Source organism: Manis javanica, chromosome 6 (genome assembly GCF_040802235.1).
Source record: "Manis javanica isolate MJ-LG chromosome 6, MJ_LKY, whole genome shotgun sequence".
Taxonomy (NCBI): Eukaryota; Metazoa; Chordata; class Mammalia; order Pholidota; family Manidae; genus Manis; species Manis javanica.
Genome location: NC_133161.1, coordinates 90,796,558 through 90,823,694, shown reverse-complemented (window position 1 = coordinate 90,823,694; position 27,137 = coordinate 90,796,558). Strand labels below are relative to the sequence as shown.

At 35.1% G+C, this 27,137-nt stretch overlaps 1 protein-coding gene across 1 annotated transcript in view; it reads left to right on the top strand.

The window, feature by feature from the left end:
• COG5 (component of oligomeric golgi complex 5) overlaps positions 1-27,137 on the top strand; it is a 386,458-nt gene that overhangs the window by 208,861 nt on the left and 150,460 nt on the right. The window contains exon 8 of the mRNA XM_037010866.2: positions 17,452-17,617. Within this exon, the coding sequence (XP_036866761.2) occupies positions 17,452-17,617 (166 nt within the window). The remainder of the gene's footprint in view (positions 1-17,451; positions 17,618-27,137) is intronic.

Genomic DNA, 27,137 nt, shown 5'->3' with positions numbered 1-27,137 from the left:
GGGGAAATGACACTAATGTTCAGTATTTTTAGGAGATGTTCTTCACTAGAATCATAGTTAGACAAAATTACTTCGTTTTCAGTTTTTCTAATGTTCCACTTTCAGCTATGACTAGATAGAATGTTCTGTCAGCCCATTTCTAGTCTCTCACTGACTGTGTTCTTTATTTATTACCCCCTTTGTGAGTTTTAGTTTCCAACACTCCCATTTTCATTATTTATTACTTCAATTTAGCTTATGACTGAGACGAGGTTCATTTTTTTTGTTGTTGTTATCATTAATCTACAATTACATGAAGAACATTATGTTTACTAGGCTCTCCCATTTACCAAGTCCCCTCCACAAACCCCATTACAGTCACTGTCCATCAGTGTAGTAAGATGCTGTAGAATCATTACTTGTCTTCTCTGTGTTGTACAGCCCTCCCCATGCCCCCCCCACATTATACATGCTAATCGTAATGCCCCCTTTCTTTTCCCCCACTTAATCCCTCCCTTCCCACCCATCCTCCTCAGTCCCTTTCCCTTTGGTAACTATTAGTCCATTCTTGGGTTCTGTGATTCTGCTGCTGTTTTGTTCCTTCAGGTTTTCTTTGTTCTTATATTCCACATATGAGTCAAATCATTTGGTACTTGTCTTTCTCTGCCTGGCTTATTTCACTGAGCATAATACCCTCCAGCTCCATCCATGTTGTTGCAAATGGTAGGATTTGTTTTCTTCTTATGGCTGAATAATATTCCATTGTGTATACGTACCACATCTTCTTATCCATTCATCTGTTGATGGACACTTAGGTTGCTTCCATTTCTTGGCTATTGTAAATAGTGCTGTGACAAATGCATAGGGGTGCATTTGTCTTTTTCAAACTGGGCTGCTGCATTCTTAGGGTAAATTCCCAGGAGTGGAATTCCTGGGTCAAATGGTATTTCTATTTTGAGCTTTTTGAGGAACCTCCATACTACTTTCCACAAGCTCATGCACCTCAACAAACAAAAAGCAAATAATCCAATTAAAAAATGGGCCGAGGAGCTGAACAGACAGTTCTCCAAAGAAGAAATTCAGATGACCAACAGACACATGAAAAGATGCTCCACATCGCTAGTCATCAGAGAAATGCAAATTAAAACCACAATGAGATATCACCTCACACCAGTAAGGATCGCCACCATCCAAAAGACAAACAACAACAAATGTTGGTGAGGTTGTGGAGAAAGGGGAGCCCTCCTACACTGCTGGTGGGAATGTAAATTAGTTGAGACTAGGTTCATTTTCAAAGTGTTCTCATTCTCAACCAAGAATGCACTTTGACACCTTAGACTCAGCAAGACTAACAGCTAAGTACTTCATTAGCCACAGCTTTTCATCTTCCTATCCCTAACTTTCTCCCACCCATTCACCCAAGTGATCTTTTGATTTTCCTTTTTTCCCCCCATCTTCTCAGTCTGCCAAACTTGAAACTTCAACAGTTTCTTGTCCTCTGTAGTCAGTCAGCATTCAGTTTCCTTCGGGTGTTTCAAAATCTCTTGTATCTCTCCTGTTTTTTATCTTCTTATTGCAGCTCCCTAGGTCAGGCTATTTTTTCAGCTGTTGCCGAAGTTGATCTAATTATTTTACTACCTCAGTTTAGATGATATTTAGTAAAACATCAATGATTTTTCTGTTACCAACCAAATAAAATAAAAATAATTTCACAGAATGCCAACAGGGTTGTCAGTGACCAGACCTTTATTTGCCTGCTCAGCATTATCTTTCATTAATTTTTTTCACATATGCAACATTCTAGGCAATAGAGTCTGTACACCACTCCTTAAGTATACTCTTTAGTTTTCCTCTGTCATTTCTTTGTGTATTCTATTCTTTTTACTAAAAGTGCTGTCTTCACATGAGTAAATAATTCTCATTCTTCAAAATCTGGCATCATCTAGTCCAGTGATTCCCAAGTGCTGGTTCCCATGTCGCTGCCAGGCTAACTATATCAGAACCAGTTGAGGAGTTTTGAAAAATGCAGTAAACAGGCCTCAGTCTGGTCCAACTGAATCAGAATTTTTGGAACTGAGATGTTGTTGGCTACAGTTTTATAAAAATGATCTTCAGCCGGCTTTGGTAATTCCTCCTTTAATCTCTCCTTATTTTAAAATTTATGAAATTGAGATACAGAATAGAGAGCTAGGCTCCTCATGGTTATTCAAATAGTGTCTATTGTGTTACTTATTTCAATGATAAGTAGAGATGGTGTGATAAGCATTTCTTAGGAACTGAAACAAAGCTATTCCTAGCATTCTTTTAAATTATGAAATATTAATAAATATCTGGGAACCAATATATTTTCTATTACTCATATACTAAGTACCATGTATTTTAAATGTTTTTTCAATGCATTACTGTTATCTTTCAACAGTCATGCAAAGAATGTATTAGCACACCAAATCATAAAAAAATTACTTAATTCATTCACTTACTCAACTGATTATTCTTAATCACTTATGTATGTAGTACCTGTGCTAGTTGGTATGAATATAGCAGTGGACAAAGTAAACTTGGGACCTTTCTTCAGAGGCCTTAAAATCTGATAAGGAAGCAAACATTAATTATATAAATAAAATTTGACGAGTGATAACTTGCCCAAAGTTGCACAGCTTTGGCAGAGCTGGGTTTTCTTCCAAAGACAATATAATTTTATAAGTCCACATTCCTTCCACATTAACCATGATGCCAAGAGACCAAACTTAAGGCAACTACTCTTTACTGAGCTCTTCTCTTCCTCTTAGTGCTGGATCGGTTATAAGGATTATTCCATTTACCGGTGAGGTTGGTGCTAATATTTTTGCCATTGTGCAGATGAGGAAACTAAGTCTCAGAGAGGTTAAGTTTTTGCTAAGGTTTTGGCTATTAAATGCTTGGATTCTTATCTAAGTCTGACTCCAAAGTCTATGAAATAGGAATAACAAAAGCTTATAATAGATTAACAGAGCCAAAAGTTGATTCTTTGACAAGATCAATACTTTAAATTGATGAACACTGAAAAAGACTGATGAGGGTAGAAAAAAATCATCTGAAAGAGGCACATATTACCAGTATTAAGAATTAAAATGGTGATCCACTCATAGGTTAGACAGAAACTAAAAAGTTACTTTTATGTGTAACATTTTTCTGTGTTCGTAGATTGTAACTGCACTATTTGGGATGAGGATTTAATAATGTGTGTAACTGTTGAATCACTGTGTTGTATACTTGAAACCAATATAATGTTGTATATCAACTATACTCAATAAGAAAATACACTAAAAAATGAAATTGTATACAAAAAGTAAGAGAATATCTACTTGTCTAGCTATATGCAAATAGATTTGAAAATTTAGATGAAATTTAAACATTTAATAAGTAAACCAATTTTATATAAGCTCTATTCAAGAATTGAGAAGGAGGGAACACACTTCATTATTTTATGAGGCCAGTATAAACTTGCTGTCAGGATAAGGGTTTTATAAAGAAGGATATTTTCCATCTGGAAAATTGATGCAAAAATACTAAAGAATGTGTTAGCAAATGTAAGTCAGGGATATCTAAAAAGGATAATTCATCATGACCAAGATGGCTTTAGTCCAGAAGTATAATGTAATTTCTTCAATAGAGGGAAAAATTGATTATCTCACTAGCAGAAAAAACATTAAGAAAATCCAACATCAGAGGAGCCAAGATGGCGGCATGAGAAGGGCAGCAGAAATCTCCTCCCAAAACCATATATATATACATGTATATATATATATTTTTTTCATTTATTGCATAATTTTTTTAATTTTTTAAATTTATTTTGGTATCATTAATCTACAATTACATGAAAAACATTATGTTTACTAGGCTCCCCCCTTCACCAAGTCCCGCCCACATACCCCTTCACAGTCACTGTGCATCAGCGTAGTAAGATTCTGTAAAATCACTACTTGTCTTCTCTGTGTTATAGAGGCCGCCCCGTACCCCCCACACCCACATTATACATGCTAATTGTAATGCCCCCTTTTTTTTTCTCACCCTTATCCCTACCTTCCCACCCATCCTCCCCAATCCCTTTCCCTTTGGTAACTGTTAGACCATTCTTGGGTTCTGTGATTCTGCTGCTGTTTTGTTCCTTCAGTTTTTCTTTATTCTTATACTCCACATATAAGTGAAATCAATTGGTACTTGTCTTTCTCTGCCTGGCTTATTTTACTGAGCACAATACGCTCTAGCTCCATCCATGTTATTGCAAATGGTAGGATTTGTTTTCTTCTTATGGCTGAATAATATTCCATTTTGTATATGTACCACATCTTTATCCATTCATCTACTGATGGACAGTTAGGTTGCTTCCATTTCTTGGCTATTGTAAATAGTGCTGTGATAAACGTAGGGGTGCATCTGTCTTTTTCAAACTGGGCTGCTACATTCTTAGGGGTAAATTCCTAGAAGTGGAATTCCTGGATCAAATGTCATTTCTATTTTGAGCATTTTGAGGAACCTCCATACTGCTTTCCACATGGTTGAATTAATTTACATTCCCACCAGCAGTGTAGGAGGGTTCCCCTTTCTCCACAACCTCACCAACATTTGTTGTTGTTTGTCTTTTCGATAGTGGTGATCCTTACTGGTGTGAGATGTTATCTCATTGTGGTTTTAATTTTCATTTCTCTGATGACAAGCGACGTGGAGCATCTTTTCATGTGTCTGTTGGCCATCTGAATTTCTACTTTGGAGAACTGTTCAGCTCCTATGCCCATTTTTTAATTGGATTATTTGCTTTTTGTTTGTTGAGGTGTGTGAACTCTTTATATATTTTGGATGTCAACCCTTTATTGGATCTGTCATTTATGAATATATTCTCCCATACTGTAGGATACCTTTTTGTTCTATTGATGGTGTCCTTTGCTGTACAGAAGCTTTTCAGTTTGATAAAGTCCCACCTGTTCATTTTTGCTTTTGTTTCCCTTGCCCAGGGAGATATTATCATGAAGAAGTTACTCATGTTTATGTCTAAGAAATTTGAGCCTATGTTTTTTTCTAAGAGTTTTATGGTTTCGTGACTTACGTTCAGGTCTTTGATCCATTTTGAATTTACTTTTGTGTATGGGATTAGACAATGGTCCAGTTTCATTCTCTTACATGTAGCCGTCCAGTTTTGCCAGTCTAATCTGTTGAAGAGACTGTCACTTCCCCATTGTATGCCCATGGCTCTTTATCATATATTAATTGACCATATATGTTTGGGTTACTGTTTGGAGTCTCTATTCTGTTCACTGGTCTGTGGCTCTGTTCTTGTGCCAGTACCAAATTGTCTTGATTACTGTAGCTTTGTAGTAGAGCTTGAAGTTGGGAAGCGAGATCCCTCCCCCAATTTATTCTTCCTTCTCAGGATTGCTTTGGCTATTCGGGGTCTTTGGTGCTTCCATATGAATTTTTGAACTATTTGTTCCAGTTCATTGTAGAATCCTGTTGGTAATTTGATAGAGATTGCATTGAATCTGTATATTGCTTTGGGCAGGAAGATCATTTTGATGATATTAATTCTTCTGAGCCAGGATCATGGGATGAGTTTCCATTTGTTAGTGTCCTCTTCAGTTTCTCTTAAGAGTGTCTTGTAGTTTTCAGAGTATAAGTCTTTCACTGCATTGGTTAGGTTTATTCCTAGGTATTTTATTCTTTTGGATGCTGTTGTGTATGGAATTGTTTTCCTGATTTCTCTTTCAATTAGTTCATTGTTAGTGTATAGGAAAGCCACAGATTTCTGTGTGTTAATTTTGTATCCTGCAACTTTGCTGAATTCCAATATCAGTTCTAGTGGTTTTGGAGTGGAGTCTTTAGGGATTTTTATGTACAATATCATGTCGTCTGCAAATAGTGAGAATTTAACTTCTTCTTTACCAATCTGGATTCCTTATATTTCTTTGTTTTGTCTAATTGCCGTGGCTAGGACCTCCAGTAGTATGTTGAATAACAGTGGGGAGAGTGGGCATCCCTGTCTTGTTCCCAATCTCAGAGGAAAAGCTTTCAGCCTCTCGCTGTTCAGTATGATGTTAGCTGTGGGTTTATCATATCCAGCCTTTATTATGTTGAGGTACTTGCCCTCTATGCCCATTTTGTTGAGAGTTTTTATCATGAATGGATATTGAATTTTGTCAAGTGCTTTTTCAGCATCTATGGAGATGATCATGTGGTTTTTGTCCTTTTTGTTGATGTGGTGGATGATGTTGATGGATTTTCGAATGTTGTACCATCCTTGCATCCCTGGGATGAATCCCACTTGGTCATGGTGTATGATCCTTTTGATGTATTTTTGAATTCGTTTTGCTTATATTTTGTTGAGTATTTTTGCATCTACGTTCATCAGGGATATTGGTCTGTAGTTTTCTTTTTTGGTGGGGTCTTTGCCTGGTTTTGTTATTAGGGTGATGTTGGCTTCATAGAATGAGTTTGGGAGTATTCCCTCCTCTTCTATTTTTTGAAAAACTTTAAGGAGAATGGGTATTATGTCTTCTCTGCATGTCTGATAAAATTCCGAGATAAATTCATCTGGCCCAGGGGTTTTATTCCTGGGTAATAGACATCTGCAGAACACCACACCCCAAAACAGCAAGGTACACATTCTTTTCAAGTGCACATGAACATTTTCCAGAATAGACCACATCCTAGGCCACAAAAGGAGCCTCAGTAAACTCAAAAAGATTGAAATTCTACCAACCAACCAACTTCTCAGACCGCAAAGGTATAAGACTAGAAATAAATTGTACAAAGAAAACAAAAAGTCTCACAAACACATGTAGGCTTAACAACATGCTCCTAAATAAACAGTGGATCAATGACCAAATTAAAATAGAGATCAAGCAATATATGGAGACAAAGGACAACAACAGTACAAAGCCCCAACTTTTGTGGGACACAGCAAAGGCAGTTCTAAGAGGAAAATATGTAGCAATTCAGGCCTATTTAAAGAAGGAGGAACAATCCCCAATGAATCGTCTAAAGTCACAATTATTGAAATTGGAAAAAGCAGAACAAATGAGGCCCAAAGCCTGCAGGAGGGACATAATAACATTCAGAGAAGAAATAAATAAAATTGAGAAGAATAAAACAATAGAAAAAAATCAATGAGACCAAGAGCTGGTTCTTTGAGAAAATAAACAAAATAGATAAGTCCCTAGTCAGATTTATTAAAAGCAAAAGAGAATCTACACACATCAACAAAATCAGAAACAAGAAAGGAAAAATCACGATGGACCCCACAGAAATACAAAGCGTCATTAGAGAATACTATGAGAATCTCTGTGCTAAGAAGCTGCAAAACCTAGAAGAAATGGACTACTCCTAGAAAAATACAACCTTCCAAGGCTGACCAAGGAAGAAACAGAAAATCTAAACACACCAATTACCAGCAATGAAATTGAACTGGTAATCAAAAAAATACTGAAGAGCAAAACCCCTGGGCCAGATGGATTTACCTCGGAATTTTATCAGCCATACAGAGAAGACATAATACCCATTCTCCAAAGTTTTCCAAAAAAATAGAAGAGGAGGGAATACTTCCTAACCCATTCTATGAAGCCAGCATCACTCTAATACCAAAACCAGGCAAAGACCCCACCAAACAAGAAAATTACAGACCAGTATCCCTGATGAACATAAATGTAAAAATACTCCACAAAATATGACCAAACACCATGACCAAGTGAGATTCATTTCAGGTATGAAAGGGTGGTACAACATTCAAAAATCCATCAACATCATCCACCACATCAACAAAAAGAAGGACAAAAACCACATGATCATCTCCATAGACACTGAAAAAGCATTTGACAAAATTCAACATCCATTCATGATAAAAACTCTCAACAAAGAGGGCAAGTACCTCAACATAATAAAGGCCATATATGATAAATCCACAACCAGCATCATACTTAACAGCGAGAAGTTGAAAGCTTTTCCTCTGAGATTGGGAACAAGACAGGGATGCCCACTCTCCCTTCTATTATTAAACTTAGTACTGGAGCTCCTAGCCACAGCAATCAGACAAAGCAAAGAAATACAAGAAATCCAGATTGCAGATGACCTGATATTGTACATAAAAAACCCTGAAGACTCCACTCCAAAACTTCTAGAACTAATATCTGAATTCAGCAAAGTTGCAGCATTCAAAATTAATACACAGAAATCTGTTGCTTTCCTATACACTAAGAATGGAGTAGCAGAAAGAGAAGTCAGGAAAACAATTCCATTCACAATTGCATCAAAAAGAGTAAAATACCTAGGAAGAAACCTAACCAAGGAAGTGAAAGACCTATACCTGATAACTATAAGACATTACAGTTAAAGAGAAATTAAAGAGGACACTAACAAATGGAAACTCATCCAATGCTCTGGGCTAGGAAGAATTAATAGTGTCAAAATGACCATCGTCCCTAAAGCAATCCACAGATTCAATGGAATCCCTATCAAAATACCAACAGCATTCTTCAGCGAACTAGAGAAAATCATTCTAAAATTAGTATGGAACCACCAAAGACCCTGAATAGCCAAAGCAATCCTGTGAAGGAAAAATAAAGCAGGGGGGATCTCGGTTCCCAACTTCAAGTTCTACTACAAAGCCCCAGTAATCAAGACAATTTGGTACTTGCACAAGAACAGAGCCACAGACCAGTGGAACAGAATAGAGACTCCAAACAGTAAGCCTAATGTATATGGTCAATTAATATATGATAAAGGAGCCATGGACATACAATGGGGAAATGACAGCCTCTTCAACAGATGGTGCTGGCAAAACCGGACAGCTACATGTAGGAGAATGAAACTGGATCATTGTCTAACCCCATACACAAACGTAAATTCGAAATGAATCAAAGACCTGAGTGTAAGTCATGAAACCATAAAACTCCTGGAAAAAAACATTGGGAAAAATCCCTTGGACATAATCATGAGTGACTTCTTCAAGAACATATCTCCCCTTGCAAGGGAAACAAAAGCAAAAATGAATAAGTCGGACTATACCAAGCTTAAAACTTCTGTACAACAAAGGACACCACCAATAGAACAAAAAGGCAGCTTATAGTATGGGAGAATATAGTAATAAATGACGGATCCGATAAAGGGTTGACATCCAAAATATATAAGGAGCTCACGCACCACAACAAAGAAAAAGCAAATAATCTAATTAATATATGGGCAGAGGAGTTAAACAGACAGTTCTCCAAAGAAGAAATTCAGAGGGCGAGCAGACACATGAAAAGATGTTCCACATCACTAGTCGTCAGGGAAATGCAAATTAAAACCACAGTGAGATATCCCCTCACACCAGTAAGGATTGCCACCATCCAAAAGACAAACAACAACAAATGTTCATGAGGTTGTGGAAAGGGGAACCCTCCTACACTGCTGGTGGGAATATAAATTAGTTCAACCATTGTGGAAAGCAGTATGGAGGTTCCTCAAAAAGCTCAAAATAGAAATACCTTTTGACCCAGGAATTCCACTTCTAGGAATTTACCCCAAGAATGCAGCAGCCCAGTTTGAAAAAGACGGATGCACCCCTATGTTTATCACAGCACTATTTACTATAGCCAAGAAATGGAAGCAACCTAAGTGTCCAACAGTAGATGAATGGATAAAGATGTGGTACATATACAGAATGGAATATTATTCAGCCATAAGAAGAAAACAAATCCTACCATTTGCAACAACATGGATGTAGCTAGAGGGTATTGTGCTCAGTCATATAAGCCAGGCGGGGAAAGAGAAGTACCAAATGATTTCACTCATATGTGGAGTATAAGAAGAAAGAAGAAACTGAAGGAACAAAACATTAGCAGACTCATAGAACCCAAGAATGGATTAACAGTTACCGAAGGGAAAGGGACTGGGTAAGATGGGTGGGAAGAGTGGAATAATGGTGGGGATAAAAGAAAGGGGGCATTATGATTATCATGTATAATGGGGTGGGCATGGGGAGGGCTGTGCAACACAGATAAGACATAGTGATTCTACAGCATCTTACGGTGATGGACAGTGAGTGTAATGGTGTATGTGGGGGGAATTTGGTGAAGTGGGGTGCGTAGTAAACATAATTTTCCTCATGTAATTGTAGGTTATTGATACCAAAATAAAAATAAATAAATAAATAATTCAACATCAATCTGTGATTAAAAATACTCTTGGAAGATCAAGAATAGAACTTTCTTAATCTGATAAGGGTATCCACATAAATCTCAGTAATGAAATATCTAAGGCTTTCTACCTGAGGTTAGGAATGACAGAAGGATACTATTCTTATCACCTTTACTCAGCAACATATTGAAGATCCTTGCCAGGCTAAAAAGAAAAAGCAGTGAAGTGTAGAAGGGTTGGAGAAAAAGAAAAAAAAGTCAGTTAGAGATAACATGATTAAAAATATCAAAAATTCCAAAGAATTTCCTGATATCCTATTATATTGGTAACTGAATTTTGGAAGTTCATTAAAATTCAATACATAAAAATCAATTGTATTTTCAATATACCAGCAGAAGATAGACAAAACAGTTTTTAAAGTACTATTTACATCAAAAAAGTATCAAATGCGTAGGATTAATTCAAACTGAAGATACATAACACCTCTTCCCAGAAACTATACCATCATTCAGAGAAATTAAGGAAGACTTGACTCAAAAAAAAAAAAAAAACCACCATATGCAGGGATTGGAGAGTTCAGCATTATAAAGATTTCTATTCTTTGTAATTTTATATGTCAATTTAATGCAATCTCAATTCCAAAAGCTTTTTTTTTAGTGAAGATTCTTGAGTCCATTATAAAATTTACATTGAAGTACCATTTACCAAGAAGAGCCTGTACCAAATTGAAGAAGAACAGAGATGGAGGATTATCAAAAGTTGTTCTAGATTTATCCAATAATGGGTTAACATCTAAAATGTATAAAGAGCTCATACAGCTCAACAGCAAAAAAACAAATAATATGATTTTAAAAATTGGCAGAGGACAAGGGACAAAATGTTGGTGAGGATGCAGACATAGGGGAACTCTCCTACACTGCTGGTTGAAATGTAAATTAGTTCAAAACCACAATGTTGCTCATGTGAACCTTCATAGGATTGCATATCAATGATAACCTTAATAAAAAAAGAATTGGACAGAGGACCTGAACAGACATTTCTGCAAAGAAGAGATACAGATTGTGAACAGGCACATGAAGGGATACTGCCTAACACCAGTCAGAATGGCCACTGTCCAAAAGACAAGAAATAACAAGTGTTGGCAAGGATGTGGAGAAATGGGGACCCTCCTACAGCATTGGTGGGAATGTAAATTGGTATAGTCACTGTGGAAAGCAGTACGGAGTTCCTCAAAAAAAACTAAAAATAGAAAACCATTCAACACAATAATTCCACTCCTAGGAATTTACCCAAAGGAAAGAAAATCGCTGATCCGAAACGATATATGAACCCCTATGTTCATTGCTGCATTGTTTAAAATAGCCAAAATACCAAAGCAGCCTAAGTGTCCATGAATAGATGAATGGATAAAGAAGATGTACGTATACACAATGGAATATTATTTAGCCATAGAACAAAAAAAATCCTGCCATTTGCAACAATATGGATGGATCCAGAAGGTATTGTGCTCAATGAAACAAGCCAGGTAGCGAAAGACAAATACCATATTACTTCAGTTATTTGTGGAATATAAATACAAAGCAAAACGGAATGGACAAACAGCAGTAGACTCATAGATAGTAAGAAGGGACTGGTGGTTACCATGGGGACGGGTTGGAGTAGATGGGTGGGAAGGGTGAGGGGGATAAAGGGGCCCTACAATTCTCAATCATAATGTAGAATGGTCATGGGGTTAATAGTACAGTGTGGAGAATATAGCCAATGATTCTGTAAAATCTTCCTGTGTTGACTGATAGTAACTGTAGTAGTGGGGGTGAGAATTTAATAATACACGTTACTGTTGAAACACTGTTGTATACTTGAAACTAATATAAGATGGTACATCAATAAAAAGCAAAAAAAGGTGATTTTTGTTAAAAAATAGTTATTCTAAAGCTATAGTAATTTTCACAGGTGAATTCTTATAAGCATAGACAAATGGTACAGAATTGAGGTTCTAGGAACAAATACACATAAATAGAAACTTGATTTATTGAAAAGATAGCCCTTGAGAGCAATGGGGGAAAGACTTTTATTTGCTTGTTTGTTTCTTCAAATACATTGTGCTGGTCAATTGCATATTTATACACAAAAACACTGAATCTTGGTTCCTATCTCAAATTATACAGATTGTGTATCTAAATGTGAGAGGTAAACCAGTAGAGTTTTTGGAGGATGAATTCATGAATGAAAGACATTTTCTTAAAATGTGGGATGCGAAAATTTTTTAAACAGTACTAAAATTGCTAATAATCATGACAATAAAGTTGATGAAATGAATGCATTCAAATTAGGGATACTTAAAATACTGAAGAGTGGGAGAACATACTTGGAATACATATAATCATAAAGTGATTATATCCAAAATATAAATAAGCAACTTTTACAAATATGTAAAATATAAAAACAACCAGTGAGAAAAATAGGCAGAAGAGGTGAATATGTACTTCACAAAAGAAACTCTAAATGGATAATTAACATGCAAGAAGGGATAAGTACTTAGTCATCAGGGAATTGTAAATTAAAACCACACTGCTCACTCAAAAGAAGAGCTCAAATTAAAGATACTCATCATTCTAGATTTTGGCAAGATTGTGGAGCACCCACAACTCTCACCTATTACTAGTGGGTGTGTAAAGTGGTACAATGACTTTGGAAAATTGGTGTATCTACAACACTAATCATACAAATGCCTTATGATCCAGCATTTCTACTCCTACCTAGCAGGAATGGAAATGCATGTATGTTCACTTAAAGCTGTACATTGGATGTTTGTGGCAGTATTATTTAAAATACCTAAAAAGTGGAAATAACTCAAATGTACATTGACAGTAGGATGGATAGATAAACTTCTACACTGGTAAATTGCTACGCTGGGTTACTCCAACATCAGTGAAATGAATCAAATACTGCTACAACAATGTGGATGAATTTTGTAAATAAGACTGAGAGGAGCCAGACACAAAAAATACTTACTTTATGGTTTCATTTAAGTAAAATTCAGAAACAGACAAAACTAATCAATTGTTTTAGAAGTTACCACAGTAATATGTTTGGAAGATGCACATGGGGAAGCCACTCAAGATTCAGAGATACTGATAACATTTGGTTTTATTGTCTAAGTGGTAGTTGGCAAGGATGTGGAGAAATGGGGACCCTCCTACAGCATTGGTGGGAATGTAAATTGGTACAGTCACTGTGGAAAGCAGTACGGTTGTGGAAAGGAGGTGTCTTCACATTGCAATAATTCATAAACCATGTTTACATTACTTGTACGCTCCTCTGTATGTATATTAAAGAATTTTATCCCAAATAACCATTATTTTGTGATTTCCCAACTAACAAATTATACATTAAGCTATGAATGTGAATAACTGGCATTAAATGAAAAAGTGGTCATGTTAATTGACAAGCTTAAATTACATCTAGAATTATTGTAAGTATTATTAATTATTAGTACAAATATTGCTCTATTAGATGCTTTGTTAATAATGAGCTCTATGTCTCTCCTTGGAAAAGTTTTTGGAGATTTGTTGGAGTAGGAAATCATAAAGACTGGCCCATTTTATCTAGATCTTTCAAGTGAAATATGACTTGAAATGCTTTCAATTAACATGCACATGTATCTTAAAATGTATATTGAATTGGTAACAGTGAAAACCTCCTGTGTATTGAGAAACCATGCTTTTTAGATCCTTTGAGGATAGTAAAAGCAATAAATATAATTTTACAGTCTCTATATTCTAGTTTTTTAAGGTGAAAATATATTTTGTGGTTGCTCAGGTAATACTTTCTTGTCTTGTATACCCATGTGAATAAAGATGGGGGAAATTTCTTTGCAGCTATCTAATTTTGATTCTTTATCTCTACTAAAAAGTAAAAAGATACCATCAATTTGGAGGGAAAGAAAGAAAGTAAAACTACCAAAGCCAAGGGCTACACACCCATGTTTTCAATTAATAACTTTATGTAAAACAGCTTATTTTCCCCTACTTTCTTTGTTGCTACATTGAAAGAGAATTGGCAGTATGTACTAGAATCAAGTTGTGTTATAACCACATTAAATTAAACTTTTTCCCCCTTTAAAAAGTATTTTAAGAATTAATATTGTTAAACTGGCCATCTGGTCTAAAGCAATCTACAGATTCAGTGCAATCCCTATCAAACTACTGACAGCATTCTTCAACGAACTAGAGAAAATTGTTCTAAAATTCATATGAAACTACAAAAGACCCCGTATAGCCAAAGCAATTCTGAGAAGGAAGAATAAAGCTGGGGGGGATCTTGCTTCCCAACTTCAAGCTCTTCCACAAAGCCATAGTAATCAAGACAACTAGGTACTGGCACAAAAACAGACCCATAGACCAGTGAAACAGAATAGAGAGTCCAGATATTAACCTAAGCATATATGGTCAATTAATATATGATAAAGGAGCCATGGATATACAATGGGGAAATGACAGCCTCTTCAACAGCTGGTGTAGCAAAACTGGACAACTACATTTAAGAGAATGAAACTGAGTTACTGTCTACCTCCATATACAAAAGTAAACTCAAAATGGACCAAACACCTGAATGTTAAGTCATGAAACCATAAAACTCTTAGAAGAAAATATAGGCAAAACTCTCTTGAATACAAACATGAGCAATTTCTTCATGAACATATCTCCCCAGGCAAGGGAAACAAAAGCAAAATTGAACAAGTGGGACTATATCAAACTTAAAAGCTTCTGTACAGCAAAGGACACCATCAGTAGAACAAAAAGGCATCCTACAGTATGGGAGAATATATTCATAAATGACATATCCGTTAAGGGGTTGACACCCAAAATATATAAAGAGCTCACATACCTCAACAAACAAAAAGCAAATAACCCAATTAAAAAATGGGCAGAGGATCTGAACAGACACTTCTCCAAAGAAAAAATTCAGATGGCCAACAGGCACCTGAAAAGATGCTCCACATCCCTAATCATCAAATAAATGCAAATTAAAACCACAATGAGATATCACCTCATACCAGTTACGATGGCCAACATCCAAAAGACAAACAACAACAAATGTTGTCAAGGATGTGGGGAAAGGGGAACCCTCCTACACTGCTGGTCGGAATGTAAATTAGTTCAACCTTTGTGGAAAGCAGTATGGAAGTTCCTCAAAAAACTAAAAACAGAAATACCATTTGACCCACGAGTTCCACTTCTATTAATTTACCGTAAGAATGCAGGTTTGCAAAAGACATATGCACTCCTATGTTTATCACAGCACTATTTACAATAGCCAAGAAATGGAAGCAACCTAAGTGTCCATCAGTAGATGAATGGATTAAGAAGATGTGGTACATATACACAATGGAATATTACTCAGCCATAAGAAGAAAACAAATACTCCCATTTGCAACAACTTGGATGGAGCTAGAGGGTATTATGCTCAGTGAAATAAGCCAGGCAGAAAAAGACAGGTATCAAATGATTTCACTCATCTATGGAGGATAAGAACAAAGAAAAAAACTGAAGGAACAAAACAGCAGTAGACTCACAGAACCTAAGAATGGACTAACAGTTACCAAAGGGAAAGGGACTGGGGAGGATGGGTAGAAAGGGAGGGATAAGGGGAAAAAAGGGCATTATAATTAGCATACATAATGTAGTGGGGTGGGGGGTAGGGGGAAGACAGTATAGCACAGAGAAGACAAGTAGTGATTCTATAGCATCTTAGTATGCTGATGGACAGTGACTGTAATGGTGTATGTGGTGGGGACTTGATAATTGGGGGAATCTAGTAACCACAGTATTGTTCATGTAAGTGTGTATTAATGATACCAATAAATAAATAACAACAACAATAACAAATAAGTGAGTGGATAACAATAAAATAAATAATAAACAACAAATAAATGATAATAAAACAAAAAACAAAAAAAAGGTATTTTAATTTCAAACAATGTCCATTTGTTTCTTTAATTAAAAAAATATGAAATAGTTATTGTTATTCTCCAACCTTGTTTCTTGGTCTTTCCTTTTAGCTGATTTTACTTTGTGTCTATGTGCACTTATGTATCTGCAGAATGTATTGTTACTAACACCAGTAGATTTCAGAAGTAACCCTTTGTCTTATTTATGAACTTAACAGTTAAAAAAATAAGTTAATGAAGTAATTTAACTTTTTAACTATGTGCTCCTAATAATAGACACTGACCCTTAAATGAAAGAGGAATTGCAGCTATTTGGGCCTGGAGATTGCTGTTGATGTAACTAGATTCTGGCTTGATAATTCAGTCATTCACTTAGTGACAAATCCAGCAATAATGTATCAGTGTGGACTAAATCTACTCGCAGGTAGTGTTTGTGCTGCCTGCCTGGTGGTGTTCCTCTCTCTGCTTCAAACACTTGTCCCCAGCCACCATCATGGTGTTCTTTGTGTTTCAGTTGATAACAAGCATGTTTCTGCCCCAGCACGTTTATTGATAGCCCTGCTCAGATCTGTTTCCCCATATCATCCTTAGATTCCTGCCCTCATTACATGCAGGTCTCTGTTTAAAAACCACCTCTGCGATGCATTCTCTGACTCCTCTCTATAATCATCCCCATCATCCTCTATTCTTATTTCTTGCTTCATTTTTTAATAGCATTTATCACTATCTGATATTGCATTATATATATTTAATACATTTCTATGTAACTATAAGCTCTACGAGGGCAGGACTGTAATTGATTTAGTTTTCAACTATATTTGCAGCACCTAGAATAAAGAGAGATGCATAGTAAGCATTGAGTAAATATTTGTAGTAAGGATGCATGAATGAGAGGAAGGAATGTGAGAGGAAGGAAGGGAGGGAGGAAGGAAGGAAGAAACGTAATGAATAACTGTCATTCTGCTGGTTCAGCGCTCTGTGAACTGTGGAATCATTCATGTATTATTTATTTATTCTGTAAGCAAGTGTAGTATTGTTGTTAGTTCCAGCATAGCTGTCTTTATAGGGGTTGGTGGTAAATTTTAAATAAGCTCTAATAATACAAGAGACTCGATCTTGTTATTACCCTTTAAAGGAGCAAAAGAAGGGGAAGGGGGAGATAATATACATGTATTTAACTTTGTCTTTAATGAAATAAATAATGACTAAAAATAATGTTTGTTCCCCATGCATTGTCTTTGTTCTTGTCTGTGATAACTTAAAAATATGGTAACTGCTTAAGTACACTTAAAAGTTATAGATTTATACTGGTTTTATTTTTTTTCTATTTTTATATCTGTTCCCACCCTGCTCCTCATCCTGTCTTTTTAAAGAATCCAACCCAAGTCGGAACAGCTCTTCAGGTTTTCCATAATCTTGGAACTTTGAAGGATACTATTACCAATGTCGTGGATGGATATTGTGCTACTGTAGAAGAAAATATCAGCAGTGCATTAGATATCAAAGTTTTGACTCAGCCCTCCCAGTCAGCTGTCAGAGGTATGGATATGGTTTATATTTAGCTTCTTTATTTATTTATAACCAAGAAGTCCTTTGAATAGTATGTGAAACACTCGTTTCAAAGCAGTCTAATGACTCATTTTTTAGTAGACAAAAAATGAGAGAAGAAATTATGTTTCAAAGTTTATTTATAACTTTTTTGTCTAATCAGTGAGTTGAACTGGCCAATTGGTATATTCAAGAACTTCTAGATAAAAATCTATAAAGTGTGGCTTCATTTAGTTCAGAGGAAACAGATGCCAGAAAAAAAAAAAGGAACATATTTTTCTTCCTAAAATTCTTATCCTCACATGTACTTCTTATTGAGACAGAGATTTTTTTTTTTAAAGAAGTACAATCTCTATGTTAGTTTTCTGGGCTTTTCTTCCGGATAATTCTAGTATTCAGAAGCTATAGTAGTTTATTGTGGAGATAGAAACTGTTAACACCTTTGAGAACATTACAATTATAGGAGAATCTAAAGTAAACCAAATAAAGGTGTAACAGAGGTGTAACCCTGCATTAGCAGTCTGCAACCCTTTGCTTTCCAAAACCTACCTGAAGATGATATTTGTATAAAAAACACACATCATAGATGGGAAAGACTACATGGTATGTGGACCTCTCACTTATCTAAGCAGCCCCATTTCTTCATTTCTCTCCTTATATTCATTCTCCTCCCCTGTTAAAATGGATGAACTGTACTTGCCCCTAGCAAACACTAAGTACAATACTTTTGTGTTAGATGCCATCACTCAAGGGCATTGTATGAACAGATCTCTCTCTGCTGCATAGTCAGTTTTTCTTCTTTAAGTCTCTTTCCCATCACAATTGTGCTTTTGTATCTTCATCTACTTAAAGAAAAATTTATCTTCACTTTATTTCTTTCTTTAACTCCTCTACCCCATTTTATTTCAACTACAGAAAAGTCCTCAAGATGTTGTCCATATTATGCCCAGTTTTTCTCTTCCCATTTTTCTGTTGAAGAAGGTACTCTAATCATAGTTGTTCTAAAGAATAATAAATAATACATGTAGAATTAATAACAGAGTTCCTGATACAATGGCTAACACTTGAAAAATATTTGCTGCCATTGATTACTTTTATATTTGCTATATAAACATAACCTTAACAGAATATATGTCACTCATACATAAGTTGCACTAGATAAAAAGAGATAAAAGAATCTTAGATCTTAAAGGGATTTTTAAAGGTTAGCTCTAGACTCTGCATAGATCTGTATTGAGAATGTCCCAGAGGAGAGCTTTGAAAAGAAATTGCCCAAGGAGATTTCACTGTCAGTTTTTCCCATCAATTATTCTGAGAGTTTGCTGAAATGTTAAATTTCTAGGAATAGTTTAATCTCATTCCCTCTTGTGTTGTCAAGAATGGGTAAAAAATGCAAGCAGTTATTCACATGCTGTCAGTCCTAATGTACACCTGTTTTGTTGAAAGAATAAAGAGTTTTAAAGCCTTTTTATCATCTGTTAAGGAGTGGATACTGTGATTCAATGTAGAAACCTTAAGCATCAGTTCTTTATTATGTTTTATAAGAATAATAACTATTTTTATTTTTTTAAATTTTATATTGGCAGTATTAATATTAATTTCCTGATCTTGTTTATATTGAGATTATATAATAGAACATCCTTAATTATCAGAAATATACATTAAAGCATTCAAGAGTGATGAGGTATCATATCAGCAACTTATTCACAAATGGTTCAAGAAAAATTTTGACTATCAAATTTTCTATAAGTTTAAAATTGTTAAAAAATTTTAAAATATATATCATTAACAGAATTTTAAGGGGAAAACACCTATGATCTATTTAAAAAGTTATACAATAAGAAAAGATAACTTGAAAAAATAGATAAGAAATATGAATAAGCAGTTAACAGAAATACATCTAATAAACATGTGAAAAGGTATTCACGTATTTTTTAGATGCTGAACTAGTTATTAGCTAGGTAAATACAGATTAAACAAGATACTATTTCTCTATCATGAAGGTTGCAAAATCTAAAACAGCTGTGTTGGATGAGAGCAGAAACTTTGTATACTCATTTCAGGAGATTTAAAATTGTTCATCAGCTTTACTCAATTTTATCAAATGAACTCTAAGGTTAAAAATGTGCACACTTTATCTTATAATGTCTCTTACAAACATATACCCTAGAGAAATTCTTTATTGTACTATTGTATATAGTAGTGAAAAAGTGAAAACAACTTTTCTTTCAATGGAAAAATGAATAAACTTTTTTATTAAGTAGACTACTATGCAATATTTAAATTAATAAATTTACCAAGATAGATAATTCTCAAAGCCATTACATGGAAAAGCAAGTTACAGAAAAATACATACAATATGGTACTATATTTAAAGCCTGAGAACATGACAAATTATATGTTGTTTTTTGTGTATATGTATGTAATGAAAGTATAAATATATGCATTGTAATAATGGTCATCAAATTCAAAATAGCATTAGCTCTGAGAAGAGAACAAGAAAATGGAACCAGAAGAGAAGAGTATACAGGGAACTTTTTTTGTTTATTCCTTTTTTTAAGTCCATATTTATTCTTATTTTATTCCTAACTTTTAGCATAGTTTTAGGATTACAGCAAAATTCAGAGGATGGTGAGATTTCGCACATATTCCCTGCCTCTACACATGAACAGCCTCCCTGTTATCAACATATCCTACCAGAGTGGGGCATTTGTTATGAAGGATGAAATAATCATCCAAAGTTCATAGTTTACCTTAGGGTCATTCTTGGTTGTTCTGTGGGTTTGGATAAATGTATAATGACATATATCTATCATAATGACATACAGAATATTTTCACTGCCTTAAAAATCCTCTGTGCACCATCTATCAATCTCCCCACCTCCTCCCACTGGCAACTACTGATCTTTTTATTGTCGCCATAGTTTTAACTTTTCCAGAATGTCATGGGATCATACTATATGTGTAGCCTTCTCAGGTTGGCTTCTTCCACTTAGTAATATGCATTTAAGTTTCCTCCATGACCTTTTATGGTTTGATAGCTCTTTTTTTTTAAATGGTATAATATTATAATATTGTAATAATATTCCATTGTATGGGTGGAACACAGTTTATTTATCCATCCACCTACTGAAGGACATCTTGGTTGCTTCCAGTTTTTGGCAATGATGACCAAGGCTATTATAAATACACATTTGCAGGTTTTTGTGTTTTGTGACATAAGTTTTCAGCTTCTTTGGGTAGATATGAAGGAGCATAATGGAGGGATTTTCTTGGTAAGAGTATGTTTAGTTTTGTAAGAAATCACCAAACTGTTTCTAAAGTGAGTGTACTATTTTGCAATCCCACCAACAATGTATGAGAGTTCCTGTTGTTCCACATCCTCACCAGCATTTGGTGTTGCCAAATTTCCGCGTTTGACCATTCTAATAAGTGTGTAGTGGTTGTTTTAATTTGCATTTCTCTGATGATCTATAGAGCATCTTTTCATGCACTTATTTGCTGTCTGCATATCTCCATCAGTGAGGTGGCTGTCTTGTAAGGTCTTTGGCTCTTTTTTTAATCGGGTTGTTTGTTTTATTAGTGTTGAGTTTTCAGATTTGTATATTTTAGATAGCTGTTTTTACAGAGTGTCTTCTGCAAATATTTTCTCCCAGTCTGTGACTTGCCTTCTATTTCTCTTGATGTTGCCCTTTCCAGAGCAGATGTTTTTAATTTTAATTAATTTTAGCTCATCAGTTGCTACTTTCATAGACCATCTCTAGTGTATCTAAAAAGTCATTGCCATACCCAGGGTCACCTAGGTGTTCTCCTGTTATCTTCTTGGAGTTTTATAGGGTTTTTTGTTCTTTGTTTTTTGTTTGTTTGTTTTAGATTTTACACTTAGATCCATGATCCATTTTGAGTTGGTTTTTGGTGAAGGGTATAAGCTCTTTGTCTAGATTCATTTTTTTTTGCATGTGGATGTCCAGTTCTTAGCACCATTTGTTGAGGAGACTCCCTTTGCTGTATCTTACTGCCTTTGCTCTTTTGTCAAAGATCATTTGACTGTATTTATGTGGGTGTATTTCTGAGCTCTCTATTTGTTTAGTTGATCTGTTTATCTCTTGTTTTGCCAATACTACACTGTCTTAATTACCACAGCTTTATAGTATGTCTTGAAGTCGTACTTTGTTACTCTTCCAGCTTTGTTATTCTTCAATGTTGTGTTGGCTGTTCTGGGTCTTTTACCTCTCCATAGAAACTTTAGAATCATGTTATAGATAGCCACAAAATAATTTGCTGTGATTTTGATTCACATTGCATTCAATCTCTAGATCAAGTTGGGAAGAACTGACATATTGACAATATTGAGTTTAACCATCCATGAACATGGACTGTCTTTCCATTTCTTTGATTCTTTGATTTTGTTCAATAGTGTTGTATTTTCCTCTTGCAGATCTTGTACATATTTTATTAGATTTATTTATACCTATTTTATTTTTTTGAGTAACTTAAATGGTATTTTGTTTTCAAATCAAATTCCACTTGTTCATTGTTGGTACGTAGGACAGCAGTTGACATTTGTATGTTAACGTTATATCCTGCAACCTTGCTATAATCACTTATTAATTCTAGTAGTTTTTGTGGATTCTTTCTGATTTTCTACATAGATGACTATGTCATCTGCAAACAAAGACACTTTTATGTCTTCCTTCCCATTGTATACCATTTTCTTTCCCTTTTTTTGCCCTATTGCTTTAACAAGAACTTCCAGTGAAATGTTGAAATTGAGTGGTGAGATGGTTCATCCTTGCCTTGTATCTGATCTTAGTGGGAAAGCTTCTCACCATTAAGTATGACGTTAGCTGCAGGGTTTTTGTAGATAGGGTTTTTCAAGTCGAGAGTTCCATTTATTTCTAGTTTAGTGACAGTTTTTTTAATTGTGAATGAGTGTTGGATTTTGTCAAAATGCTTTGTCCGCAATTTAATATGGTCATGTGATTTTTCTTTTTTAGCTTATTGATGGAATGGATTATATTAACTGATTTTTAAATGTTAAATCAGCCTTGCATTCCTAGGATAAATCCACTTAGTCATGGTGTAAAATTCGTCTTATACACATAGACTTGATTTGCTAATATTTTGTTGAGATTTTTATGTGTATGTCCATGAGAGATTTTGGTTTATAATTTTCTTTTCTTAGAATGTTTTTGCCTGGTTTTGATGTTGGAGTAATGCAGGCCTCATAGAATGAGTTAGGAAGTATTCCCTCTTCTTCTATACTCTGTAAGTGATAGTATAGAATAGATATAATTTTTTCCTTAATTGTTTAATAGAATTCACCAGTGGACCCATTTGGTCCTGGTACTATTGTTTTGGAAGGTAATTATGTACTAATTTATCTCCTTTATTAGATACAAGCTTATTCACATCATCTGTTTCTTCTTGTGTAATTTTATCAAATTACATCTTGTAAGAAATTGGTCCATTCCATCTGTGTTACAAGTTTTTGGGCACAGAATTGTTCATAACATTCCTTTTTTATCCTTTTAATTTTCAGAATATCTATAGTGATGTCCTGTATTTCATTTCTGATATTGGTAATTTCTTTCCTTGCTCTTTCTTTATCAGTTAGTCTGGCTTCAGGGTTATTGATCTTATTGATCTTTTCAAAAAGCCAGCTTTTGGTTTCATTGGTTTTTCTCTACAGATTTCCAGTTTGCAATTTCACTGATTTCTGCTCTTTTATTTCTTTTGTTTACTTTGTCTTCAGTTTGTTCTTCTGTTTCTGGTTTCTTTGGGTAGAAACTTAGAGAACTGATTTTAGATCTTTCTTATTTTTCTGATGTATGCATTCAATACTCAAAATTTTCCTTTCAGCATCACTTTTACCACATCTCACAAATTTGGTTACTTTTACATTTTCATTTAATTAGAAATATTCTAAAATTTCTCTTGAGATTTCTTCTTTGACCCATGTGTTATTATTTAAAAGTGCTTTGTTTAATCTCCACATATTTTAGGATTTTCCAGTTATCTTTCAGATATTGATTCCTAGTTTAGGTCTTCTGTGGTCTGAGAGCAGACATTGTATAATTTCTATTCTCTTAATTTGTTGGGGTGTGTTTTATGTCCCAGAATGTGGACTATGTTAGTGAATGTTCCATGTGAACTTGAGAAGAATGTGTATTGTTGGATGAAGTAATCTATAGATGTCAATTATGTTAAGTTGATTGATTATGTTATTAAGTTCAACTATGTCCTTACTGGTTTTCTTCTTGCTGTATGTGTCCATTTCTAAAGGAGGGATATTGAAGTCTTCAAGAATGATTCACCTATTTCTTGCAGTTCTATCAGTTTTTGCCTCAGTAGTTTGATCTTCTTTTGTTACACACATACATGTTAAGAATTGTTAGATCTTCTTGAAGAATTGGCCCCATTTATCATTATGTAATGCCCCTCTTTATCCCTGTTAACTTTCCTTCCTTTGATATGTGCTCCATCTGAAATTAATATAGCTATTCTTGCTTTCTTTTTTATTAGCATTACATGGTACATTTTTCTTCATTCATTTACTTTTAATCTATATGTGTCAATATAGTGGGTTTCTTGTAGACATCATATAGTTGAATTGTGGTTTTTGATCCACTCTACCTCTGTCTTTTAATTGGTGCATTTAGACTACTGACATTTAGAGTGATTTATTGACATGGTTGGATTAATAACCACTGTGTTCATTATTGTTTTCTGGTTTTGCCCTTGTTCTTTGTTTCTGTTTTTGTCTTCCACCATTTTCCTGCCTTTTTTGGTTTTGATTGAACATTTCATTTATTTTTTCTCCTTTATTTATGTATCAGTTATACTTATTTTTTTAACATTTTTAGTGGTTTTTCTAGAGTTTGTCCTACATGTTTACAGGTAATCAAAGTTCACTTTCAGATGATACAGTAACACTTCATAGATAGTGCGATATAATAACAGTAATTCTGATTTCTTCCTCCTGTCCTTCCTCTTGTTGCTGTCATTTATTTCACTTAAAATGTACATAAATGTATATATCCATGCACAATTATTAAACAGAAGCATACAAACCAAATACATTGTTGCTGTTATTATTCTGAGCAAACTGTTATCTGTTAAATCTATTAAGAATAAGAAAAATAAAAGTTTTTATTTTACCTTCACTTATTCCTTCTTTGGTGTTCTTCCTTCCTTAACTTAGATCTGAGTTTCTGACCTATATTTTCCTTCTTGCTATCTTGCTGAAGAACTTCTTTTATCATTTTTTGAAATGCAGGTTTGTTGGCAACAAATTCCTTCTATTTTTGTTTGTCTGAAAGCATCTTTATTTCTCTTTCACTTTTGAAGAATGATTTTGCAGGGTACAGAATTCTAGACTGGTATGTTCTCCTCCCCCCCACCCCACATTTAAATGTTTCACTCCATTTTTCTTGCTTAGTTTATGGAAAATTGGATATATCCTTATCTTTGTACCTCTGTAGCTAAGACATTCCCTTCTACCCTTTGGCTGATTTCAGGATTTTTTTCTATATCTTTGATTTTCTATAATTTGCGAAAGATATGACCTAGGTGTGTTTTTTTGGGCATTTATCCAGCTTGGTGTTCTCTAAGCTTTATTGGTCTGTGGTTTGTTGTCTGACAATTTGGGGAAAATTCTCAGTCAGTATTGTTTCAAATACGTCTTTTCCTTCTTGTATTCCCATTACCTTTTATAGTTGTCCTACCGTCTCTGGATATTGTCTTTTTTCCAGTGTATTCTTTTATTTTTTTTTTAACATTTTTTTAAATTAGAAAAAATTTTTTATTAAGGTGTTATATACACTCTTATGAAGGTTTCGCATGAAAAACAAAGTGGTGTTACTACATTCACTCATATTATCGAGTCCCCCCTATACCCCATTGCAGTCACTGCCCATCAGTGAAGTAAGATGCCGCAGAGTCACTATTTGCCTTCTGTGTGCTCGGTGTATTCTTTACCTTACAGTTTTTGAAGATTGTATTGTCATATCCTGTAGTTCAGATATTCTTTCCTCAGCTGTGTTCAGTCTACTATGAAGCCCATAAAAGGCATTCTTCTTTTCTGTTCCAGTGTTTTTTTTTCTCTAGCATTTATTTCTTTCTGGATTTCCATCTCTGCTTCCATTACCTGTCTGTTCTTGCATGTGTCTACTTTATCCATTAGAGCCCTTAGTATATTCATCTTAGTTGTTTTAAATTCCTCGTCTCATAGTTCCACCATTCCTGCCATGTCTAGCTCTGATGCTTGCTCCGTCTCCTCAAATTGTATTTTTGGCCTTTTGAGACACCTTGTAATTTTTTATTGGTAAAAGGAACAGCTATAAATATGCCTTTAATAATGTGGTGGTGAAATGTGAGATGTGGGAGGAGTATTCTATAGTGTTCTTGGGTCTCAGTTCTTTTAGTGAGCCTATGCTTTTTTTTATTGTGAACTTCACAAGGTATTAAGTTCCACCCCCCATGCTCCCTGCCCTTATGTGGGAGAGACTGAGTTGAATGGGCTGGAATTGGGTATCTTCCTTCCTCAGATCATATAGGCTCTGATAACACCCCAGCAGGTTCTGACCAACTAGTTTCTCCTGAGGGCAGCCCTTGTTAGGAATAGAGTGCTCTGGTGTGTGTCAAAGTGGTTCCTTTTTCTCTACTCCTGCTGGAAGCATGAGGGAATTTTTCTGTAATATTAATGTGGAAACCTAGTTAGGCTCCTGGAGGTGGAAGCACTTCTCATGGTATCATGGCCCCCCCTCCCACCCCTCATGACTGGGTCTTCTGGAGGTTTTTTTTTAAGGTATCATTGATATACACTCTTATGAAGGTTTCACAAGAAAAACAATGTGATTATTACATTCACCCTTATTGAGTCCCCCCGACCCCATTGCAGTCACTGTCCATCAGTGTAGTAAGATGCCACAGAGTCCCTATTTGTCCCCTGAAGTTTTTAAGTCTCAGAGTTGTCCACACTGAGCCTCTAGCAATTTGTCAGTTACAATTCAGGTTTTCCTTTCTCAGCACTGGCTCCCAAAGCGCTTGCTGCTATTGAGGCTCTGCTCATGTCAATGATTACTCCCTGAGTCATTCACCTTTTGGTCCCTTTATTCATGGGGGCAGTGTCTTCCTCTCTCCTATGGGTCCAAGAAGAGTTGATGAGTTTTCAGTTGGTTCATCTTTTTGTTTGTTGTTAGGACAGAGTGGTGACTTCACAACTCCTACATGTGGAACCAGAAATGGAGTGGTTAATCAGACTTTTATGCTCCACATAACTCACTTATTTTTTTTCCTTTGATATTGTTAAAAACAGGACAGCTGGCCCAAAATGTAGTCACTTACGCTAATCCCCATATCACCAAACCGAGATGAGACTTACAGTTTTAGCTCTCCCAGAAATGGAATCCTAAACCACTCAATCCATCATGAATCGCCCAAGCAGTACTAGTGAGGCAATCTGCTGATAAGAGACCCCAACATCCTCTAAAGAAAAGTGACCTTACCA